General features: G+C 40.2%; 1 protein-coding gene across 1 annotated transcript; it reads left to right on the top strand.

The window, feature by feature from the left end:
- Positions 1-946: 946 nt before the first annotated feature.
- On the top strand, positions 947-7,976 carry LOC135466215 (uncharacterized). The gene is made up of 9 exons (XM_064743618.1): positions 947-1,070; positions 2,839-2,926; positions 3,504-3,667; positions 4,025-4,152; positions 4,440-4,621; positions 5,726-5,818; positions 6,077-6,219; positions 6,462-7,453; positions 7,809-7,976. Exons 1-9 carry the CDS (start codon positions 947-949, stop codon positions 7,974-7,976), a joined length of 2,082 nt encoding a protein of 693 aa, XP_064599688.1.
- Positions 7,977-10,793: the final 2,817 nt, after the last annotated feature.

The following is a 10,793-nucleotide window of genomic DNA, read 5'->3' as shown; positions in this document are numbered from 1 at the left end:
TCGATTGCGTAACTAACTGACTGAAGCCAGAAAGAATGTAGAATGTCTAACATATTAAACACAGTTTGGTAGCTTCTGCAGGCCTGGCTGTATCTTCATTGTAGTAGATTGACAATGGAGACAGAATTCGATTCCCTTGAGATCTGATTTGATCGGTCGCAGATTGAAAGCTGATATTTGCTTTGATTGGAAACACAGTGATGGCATGCTGTGTCCTGACAAACAGAAGACACTCAGTACTCTCAATCCTACTTGACGCTCAAGGGCTAACACCAAAACCTGGCCTGGTATCTGTGGGTATATCAGCGCTAAATCCATTTCATCACAGAATGGCCATACTTGGTTTTGGACAAGTTATAACACATGTATACAGTTCGTTGCATTAAGAAACTCGAATAGTTGTGCGCACTGCCTTGAACGGATACAATACATTTATTTCAGTGAAGCACAACCCCAAAGGATAGGAATTATTCGCTTCGGTGATTTGCTACTCACTGGCCTCTAATGATTGTATTCGTTTGATACCACTATACACCAAATAGTTCACCCCTGGTTGTTTTCTTGTCCGGGTGATACAAAACCATGAACCTTAACCCTGAGTCTTCAGTTAGCAGCAGATGAACTGTGACAATCTCGTTTTTTCGTTTTTCTTTTTCATTTCAAACAGTGTGGACAATTACTCGCTGTATTCCACCTTGTAACAGGTGATTATAAGCTTCTAGCGAGCTACTCACTATAGGTCTGCACTTTATACAGATTTAGTTCACTGACAAAGCGTTAACATGGGTTGAATGTCATTCGTGAGTGCTCAGAAAACTGAATCATCGCAGGAAAGTTATAACAAAAACAGTGATACCGAGTAGGTGGGGTACTCAGAAATGACACTATGAGCAACTCTCTCTGATCCTCACTTCACATTCAGATTCACGCGGATCCGCGGGTGAAAATGGCTGTAGAGAAAATAACAAGTTTGATTTGCAAGCCTTCAGACCAGAGAAGAGGCATTGAGATAGAACTGGCCATACCTTTGTTAAAGAGGCATTGCGAAGTGTTCCGGGATTTGGACCGAGGTATGTACCGTTACGTATCAACGCCAAACACAGGCCACCAGTCTCAATTAAGGTTGGAATATAATCTGACCAGGATATAGAAATATAAGGCAATCGGATTCATGTTATAGTTACAAAAAAAACTTACATACGAAATTTCATGAAAGTGGTGCTTTCCTACTTAACCAGTTAACACTAAGATCATATTACATATATTTGCAGTGATTCCAGTCACTATATAATACCAATATACGGCATTTGTTTTAATATTCGCTTCGGAATTAATTTTTTGAACTTACGACAGGGACAAAAATTTTGAACAGGATTAAATTTACCACGACAAGTCTTTACCCATTTCTATTTGTTCTGCCGTGAAGATAACGCGCGATGCTTTTCAGAAATGAAATTTCCTTTTTTTCACTTTTGAAACATATTGTTGAAACATAAATGTCTGTTGTGCGAAAAAAAAGTTATATACTAGATTGAAGAATGAAGGATTTGTATTTATTATTACATATGAAATGAATGTGAATAGAACGTTGCTAATCTAACACCTGTCATATCGGTTACGGTTATAGCTGAGGCAGCATGTACTACTCAAATAAGTTATCGTCTTGGCGTTGATTGATCCTATTCAAACAGTAACTCCGTGAGTAGGAATCCATTTTGCGTCGATTGCGCTTTTCAACAGGATTGTGTTATAAGTGGCAGCTACCTATCAGTCGATCATGTTCAGGGTGCTAATGAAATGTCAGCCAATCGAGGTGATCAGTAATGCACCAGTTATATTATATTATATAGCATTTACACTATTCTGTTCATTCTAAATTACTTATGGCTCACCTTGTTTGATAGCATGTTTATTTTCAAGTCTACTTTTATGCTTTCGGCTATCTCCGTTGAGGCGTTGTGATCAGAGCTTGGCGGAACCTTATAATCGAGTCAGGACATTTAGGGTCAAGCATGGGAAATTCGGATGTTCCATCTATCAAAAGTACATAAGTACTCCAGTTGGTAACGTGCACTGTCTGTGGTAGACCTAAATAAATCCATCTGCCTTGGATATAAAGAAGACAGACTATACGGAATCCGTCTTAAACGGGACCTATATTTGTGTACAAGCCTGTTGACGGCCGTTTTCTCTTATTTCGTTTTGTAGACAGAATGAATGATTTCAGAACGGTTATTGCCCGAGCACATCTCTCTTCCCAGCAATCGTTGGATCCTCCATATTCTATGCTGACTGTATTCTGTATCACAAGTTATTAGTTCAGAAACTAAGATCAAACAATAGCACTACCGCAGTAACGAAACTTGTTGTACAGGCATCAGTGAACAAAGCCACCAAGACTTCTGGTGTGTTGTGTCAGTAGCTGTTTGTGTTTGCTATGTACAATTCCACATTTCCCACGGTTAAGTTTGCATGTACGCATTTGTGAGCAACATTGTCACGACGTGTATGTCAGCAGCTATTAGTAATTCTATGTTTCTGTTGAAAAATGTGAGCCAAAAACACAGTTCACGGTATCGAAGACATATGTGAAGACTCTTCCCATTCGGAATTTTAATTCTGAAACATGGATTTTGGAATTTATAATCCAGGAATTTTTCACCTGTAATCATCCATCTTTTCATTCCTGACGATTAATGTCTGATTGTCTTTTTCTCTAGATGCCCCAGTCGCACTAAGCAACTGAGCAGGTACCAAAGATACCAAAGACCCCTATATATCACATTTATAGGTGTCAGGCAGATATTCGTATACCACATACGTCTACTTGCATTGCAGGTTGTTTGTATGATATAATCAAGCATTGCGAGTATCAACGGTCAGTGCGCGATGATGTGATTGTCCAACAGGGAGACAAAGGCTTCTTGTAAGTATAGTTCACAGTACACAATATAATTACACGACCACACCGGAAACAAATTCATTATCAGTAATGTAAAAGGTGCACATAGGGAGATGTGTTTTTGTTTGATTTTCATTTGATTTTTGTGTAATGCAATACTCAGGATTGCAATTTTATCGTTGGAGTGAACCGCAATGCCTAAATCAATGCGCTGATATTTGACCAATTACGGGCGAACAGCCCTACGTATTACAACCACCATATTGGTGGCATACAAGAGGTCTTCGGCACACTTTATATAAAGCCACACAGCAGAGCGCTGGCGAGCTCTTGTCACCAAGACCCAATGAAAAACAATACAAGCAGGAAATTCGGAAAATTTGCCGTTCAAGAAAGAGACTGGTTAAACAAATCCAGTATTACATGTATCCCCATTTTCAAGTGTACATTATCGCTACATACGGACAACACAAAGAGCTAGAGAAAAACACGATTTGCCGGGTGACAAATTGTATGGCTGTGTCTCGCGCTGAACACTTCATTGTAACGCCATGACTGCGTTAAGAGCATGAAGATTGAATTTGGCATCATATTGTTTCAGCATGTATATAATACTGACCGGACGTGCGTCCGTCTTCGTCGATAACTTTGTAGTGGATGACTTACCAAATCCCGAGGAGACGGTGGCAGCAAGGGTGGGCTTGGAATCACAACAAGGGGGATCACTGGATCGGTCAAAGTTTGGGAAGTTCATCATCAATTTCGGTTAGTTTGATATAGAAGATGTGACATCAAGTGTTTTTGTTTTTTAGGTCGTAGTCCATTAAAGGTCTTGTCCATTAAAAGCTGTCAAAATAGTGTTACTCATGGCTCATTTTATGTTCTTTTCTGAGCAACCAGTGGACATGGAAACAAGGTTAATACAATATACTCAACACTGTCTTCATTCTTTGTCATTTTCATGAGTTAAGTAATAAATTCTATCCGTCAGTTGTAGTTGTAGACATTATTGATCATGCATTAAGGTGGCTTTAATTTACTTCTTTTTATTAGTAATACTTGTTTAGCTACCTTAACTACTCGGTCTGTCATATGAAAATATAATAACTTGTTGCCATACAGAGCCTGGGAAACGGTTTGGTGAGATGGCTCTGATGGCGGAAGATGAGGTGAGGAACGCCACGGTCATCGCTGACCAGATGACAGATCTCCTCGTGATAGGAAAGGATCTCTTCAACAGAACTCTTCGGGTAAGACACTAAGTATCACATGAACCATATCACTTTATCAGCCACGTATTCTTTACTATATGACCTCGGTAATTTTAAATTGTAGAGATGGTATTTGCCTGATTAGCGATGGTCCACAATTATACATACTGAACACGTCTGCAAAACAACATAGTTGAAGAATGCACATTATGAATTGAGCATTCAGTATGGGGGAGGGGAGTGGGGGCATACAGTCACTATAATTAAGACAAAAGTGCTCTGCTCGCCATTATCAATTTTGAAGGCATTGCTCTTCTGCCCTCAAGGTCAACGAAGAAAGAGAATATCACATACGGAAGGACTTCATCAACAACAGTCCATTGTTTGGGCGTTGGCCTCCACAGCTTAAGCGACTGGTGGAAATGAGCCTACGGAAGGAGACGTATAGGTTTAATACCGTGGTGACGAAGCAGGGTGACCTTGTGAGGGGATTGTTCTTCATCAGCAGGTAAGATTACTTACCACGCCAGAGACAACCCACTCATTGGCTGATAAAAGTGCTCTATATGTCTACTTGGGCCAGTTTTTTTACCCATGTATCGTGTGCTAGGTTTCTCTATATAAGTTGTGCCACATATTAACACTACTATACAGCATCAAGACCTAACTAGTGAAACTTCTAATAAGCTGGTTTTCTAGGATATTGTTTCTAATACAAAACCACTTAGGCTTTCGTCCAGAGTCAAGCTCAAGCAACAAGACATTATACTGAACAACTGAAAGAAGATTACCATTCTTAGGACGAAGAAGAGATCACAGAAAAGTTGAATTTCTCGGCGATAACATATACATGAATTCAGCAGAGCAGTACATCAATAGCAAACAGGTTCATGTTTACCTATATGTACAGGCTGGACAGTCCTATTAACTAACATCCCCTTATCCCATGTATTAAGATGAGTACATCCGGACTGATGCGAAAAACCACCAATTGTTTACAGCTTATTAATCTCAAAGAATTATGACGTTGAGCCTTTACATCCGTCCAAGTACTGATTCACAAAAATTGAAACCGATATTATATCTTCTCAAGACGACTATGGCTTCTACTACCGTCCATAGAAATACAAAAGGAGTGAATTCTTCTAAGACAATTGCCTCTAGCAGTTATGTTTCCACCACATACTCTTTATCGGTATGGGCCTGACTTCAAGCCAATGAACACCAGTTGAAACCAATATCCAGTCTTCATTTGCTGCTTCTGAAACACTCATCTATTTCATGCAAAGATATGACAAATCATCCACTGATGACAATAACCCTACAACTTTATCTTTGTTTTCAAGTCTGACTCGCCCAGGCTATAGCAGCAAAACCTTGCTTAACAGGAGATGTCGCCTATGAAAATCCGCATACGTTTCCATACAGATCACACGGATATCTGGCACATGCACGCAGTACCCACAGTACAGATATAACGATCAATCATTGTGTAAAACGTTTATTTCAAATGCTAAGTTATTGGTTAGCCTTGTAATCGAGAAAAATGATTAAATTTAAAGGTTATAGGGCAATTACATTATGAACTATTAATGTTCATTTCTTTTCCCAGCGGCCAGGTAAAACTTGATGTGAACACGTCTCAGCATTACCGTCAATATCCTAGAATATTTGGAGATATGTCGGATCAAAAAGTTAAATCAAAGTAAGTAGGGCCCGTGTACGGGTAACTGATAAAGATAAGTGTTGAGGAATATAAAGCTTACCTGAAAACAGGTCTATAAACCAGTCTGTTTTATTTTTATACACAAGTAACACTCGAAATAGATAATATTTTCCATGCTACTGAGTGTATGACTGAAATGAATTATACACATTGCTGTAAATAATACATTTTAACAAGTTTAAAATTGAGATAATTTAGTATTGGACCAATGCCAATGTCTGACTGATCGATTTCCAGACCAGTGAGTAGAGACGGTATTACTTTGGGCCTCATCCAAGACCACATCCGGCTGCGCCGTACACAGGGTTACAGTGCCTCCGAGCAGCGATACATGAGCCGAACTGCGCATGTCTGTTCTCTGCAGGACAATGAATGCTTCGGTAAGACTGCCAATGAATGTCGATACATAATGGCGTTTACTTCTGTTTCTTGTCGAAAGTTTTTCCTTTCATTGAATGGTATTATGGCAGATTAAATTAAGGAATAATGAACCGCTCCGCGAACCCCTCGACTCATAGATAGATGTATCTAATTAATGTATGACAATCAACAGAATTGAATTGTTTAAGATTACCGGGTAGTCTCCAAAGGTGATTTTCATCTGTCTGGTTATACTCGGCAGGTGACATCGAGGTGATCCTTGGTCTGGAGACATACCTTTACACTGTTGTCAGCATGGCGCACACACAAATCTACGTATTAGACACCAAAAACTTTGAGAGGCTGGTGTTACGAAAGAAAAACAAATCAGGCGACAGATTAAGGTCCACAGTTTTCACAAAGATCATACGAAGAATCGAAACTCAAAACATTCCGATCATGCTCCATCTGGCGGCAAAAATGAAGACTTTTATACCAAAGGCGAGAAATCGATCGCAGACAAAAATGTTGAGTCTTACTGGCAGCAATGACTCTTCCCAAACATCATTAGCACTTTCAGACTCAGACCCTAGTTGTGGTCTTGTTATCCACAGTGATGGAGGTTTATCCAGAACCAGGAAAACATCTCTATCCTCACGGGGCATTTCACGTCCACACACCGCACCTCATCGTCACCCTCGTAGTATACGTCTTTTGGCAGGCTCGGATTTGCACAGTTACGTTAAGCCCAAAAGTGCACACAGAGGTAAAAGTGCTAGAGGTAGAAATATACCTGAAATGGTCCGACGGTGGCGGGATGCTGCACTCAAACCGCCCTCGGACAGGCCACACACCGCGCCCTCGGGACCAAGGCAGAAAATGTCCCCACAGCCCCACAGCGCAAATTCGTTCGGGCAACATGTTGCTTTCAAAACCATTAGTCAGCCAAAGAATGCCAAGGTTAATGTGGGTGCAACAATCGACAGTTATCGCTCAGTATTGCACGCTCTCCAGATAATAAAGGTGAACATAAGCGCCAGAAGTTCAACAGCAGTCAGTACAGAGGGCGCAGACGTTAAGCATGCTGATTACAGTCTACCTGACAACCACGATGACGTCACTGATGACGAAACCAGTCAGGCTGCCCTGGAGCAGTTAGAAAACAAAATGGCGTCGTTTTTTCAGAAACTTGATGCTAAGGAAAAGACACGATCAGTTAATTCATCTTACAAACTGAAGCGATTTCGACTGGAGGTAAACATCTTTGGTCTCCGCTTTCGTATTTAAATGATGTGAATTCGTTAATTAAAAATGTTTCTAGACATATCGATTAATGACTCCACCAAAATGATAAATAAAAATATGAATTTTAGACATGAATAGAAATAGGCAGATTAAGAAACAGTACATTTATGAATCACCAATGAAACATTTCGTTCCTGAAATATTTAAGACAGTTCAATTATTACCAGCCGCTGTGAATTATCCTCAAAACATGTTTCAAGCAAACTGTCAGTGTAACTTGATCAGTAAGATATTATAACATCTGAAGGAATGCTAAACATTCATTGATACCCATGCTTCATATAATCTTATCTTTTGTACTCAGAATGGGGGTCGTCCACCTACCCCAGGGGGGCGTGTCCTTATAAGAACCACACCCTGTCCCGAGCCCACGGGCACAGACAAACGCGGAGCATCCGGACACCACCATGTTCGCCGTTTTGTGCTCTCTCGGCCATCAGACTTCACCCGTCTCTACGATAATCCAAGGTGATCCCTATTTATACAGGATTGTGTGTGCTTGCCTTACCGGAGTAGGCTACCAGTGCAAGAAGACAACCACGAGCATGACAGATCTGATCTGTATACAATGCCTGTCCCCAGGCAGGCCTCGCTACAGTCCATCAGCAGATTACCATGCGTAATCGCTAAGGTTAAATCCCTATACAGTAGGAAGCAACTGCTCGGAGCTCACAAGGGACACTGCCTGATAAAGACTTTGTATTTGAATGGTGAGAACATGTCAAAGTTCTTTTAAGAGCTGTATGTTTTAGGGATTGCTTTGTTTATTTCGAGCTGCTGCACGGGATAAGACGTGTTATAGGGCATTAGAACACACTGATCTATCTGACCACATTATTTTCTATCGTCTTTATACATTGTGCCAAGCAATTTTTGGTATATCTTGTTATCCGAACGTTACTGGTGGAATCTTGTAGTTATATTTTAACAAGCCTAACAAGCCCATTTTGGGGGCATCCACAGATGGGGTCTGAACGATATAGAGCTGTAAGTGTCTGCAGGGATAGACTTTAAAATGCCATCCCTCTCACCAATCCGCCCTCCACTTTTATTCTTTTAAAGAATAACGACGCTCAGCTACCTTAGTTTGTCAAAGAGGCAAGTCTTCAGCTATTCAAAGTTAATTGGCACCTCGAGACGCGGGGTCTAAAAAAAGTACGGAGTTGAAAACTGACAGTGCTCCGTGGTTCGAAGTGTTACATCCGGGCCTCGACTTCTATACTGACAGCCACAGATGATCGTATTTGGCGAAATTTTTTTCACTGTGTAAAAGTCGTGGTAAAATAACCTTTTCTGATCGACAGAAAATAAAGAATTTCAAAATAATATAAGTCTGAACTCTTTCGTACTTCACGTTAATTGTGAAAAGATAATCTAGGACTAAACTGTACAGTAGCCAAAACTGTGTATTTAGCCAGAGGCAGTTATAGGTCAGTAAGAATCGATAATATATGTATATATAGGCACTTAATCTGTTTGATTAAGAAAAAATGATTTTTATCTAGTCTTTGTTGTTCATTTAAGTACAGTAAATGTGGAAGAACTGTAATTTTACAACGAGGCGCTGCAGTACATGCTTTTTTTTATTTTATTTTTCCTGACATGTAAAAAGGGGGAGAGGGGCAAGCGTATCTGGTTCTCATTGCACCTCTTGAAAAGCGGTTCAGACGCCTCTGAAAGGTTTGAGAACGAGTCCGCGGACAATTTTCTCCAAAAACCATAAATTTTATTTCTATTCATATACACCCGAATTTCGCCAGAAATTCTATATATCTGTTGTATCTTTAACTATAGTTCCTTTCCTAAATGCCCAAGCGTTCATTCTTACACACATAAGTATGGTCCAGACATACATGTGACCTGGACTATGGAAGCGGGCGATTCTGTGTTATATAAAGGCATGGAGGCAAGTGTTTGGCTAGTTAGGATGTTTCAAAATATACGATATGCAAGCTTCCAATAAACTTCACAGCTTGTTCAATTATTACGGGGTTTATTTATCAACTGTGTGAGAGTTGTTCATACTTTGAGTCAAACACCCGATATTTGGAAGAACTGAATTAGTCCGTCAAAGGTGCCAGTTTTAACAAGATGCATCCATGCATACATCCTTAACCAGTCAAGTCGCGTGTTGGAATACAGTCCTAGTGAGGTACCTGGCTAATAAGGCTGGTTTACTTCATCAACCATAAACCTAACTCCAACAAACTACAGTAATATATAACAAAACAAAGCATGATTACGGGGTTAAACTCTAACCAACCATTCAGTCAATCATCGCAATATGAACGTTCGCAGATCCTACTATTTTTAGATGACACGCCTCCACAACTTAACAGCAAGAACACTTTCGCCATTCTAATTAGCAGCTAAGAAACAGCGCACACTAAAAAATAAAAAAAAAATATGAAACCTAACAGAGCGGTTGAGAGGCTTCGTCTTAATTCGGCTCGATTTTGATTGCATTACTTGCGAATATACGACGGGTCAATTATGGGCTGTAAAGCAGAACAGTCGAGTCTGATGCTGCAAAAGACATTCCGTGGATAATCAATGACGACATGCACGTGTTGTACAATCGTGATTCGTGTTGCAGATATAGATTTGAAGCAAAAAAATATGAAATAAATTATAGCTACGTTTTTAAGTTGTGATACAGGTGCATTCATACAAGACAACGTGTGGTTGGTGACCTAATCGTGAGAGCGTCCGCCATGTTCACTTTGCAAGTATAGGCCTATGCGAGCGGATCAAATTCATGCAAACTTGAATGACAATTTTGCATCATAATTGGCAAAGGGCGTATATACGATAGCATGAAGTCTTGGGAGAGCAGTCGATCAACACCAAGTTCGTTAGTGTGGACTCCAAAAGACTAGGTGCCTACATGAGTAGCACTTGCTAGTTCAAACAGTAGGCCTACTCAGCGAGGGACATAATGAACTTGTAAACCAATGACAACGCGTAACCAAACGAAAGCAGCACAATGCGAAAACATGCATGGTACAGGTTTCGCCTACCTTTATGGTATCAGGAGAATGATACTGAACGGGGAGCTCTCGATCCTCTTATCAACGGTATGATATCTCTAAACGGAGGGTTTCCCAAAAATCTTCGAAGCCTGTACGTAGGCCTACATAGTATGTCTAAAAGTCGTAGGCTACCTTTTCAAAAATGTTACTTGAAAAAAGGCCCTACCACTGATTATAAATCACGTCCGTACTCAAATTTAGAATAGATTTGTTAAAGCCATGAAGGCTTCCAAGGTATACGCCCCTCGGTGAATGCC

The sequence above is a fragment of the Liolophura sinensis genome, chromosome 6, assembly GCF_032854445.1.
Source record: "Liolophura sinensis isolate JHLJ2023 chromosome 6, CUHK_Ljap_v2, whole genome shotgun sequence".
Classification (NCBI taxonomy): Eukaryota; Metazoa; Mollusca; class Polyplacophora; order Chitonida; family Chitonidae; genus Liolophura; species Liolophura sinensis.
The sequence above is the reverse complement of the archived record's forward strand: the minus strand, read 5'-3'. Positions and strand labels throughout refer to the sequence as shown.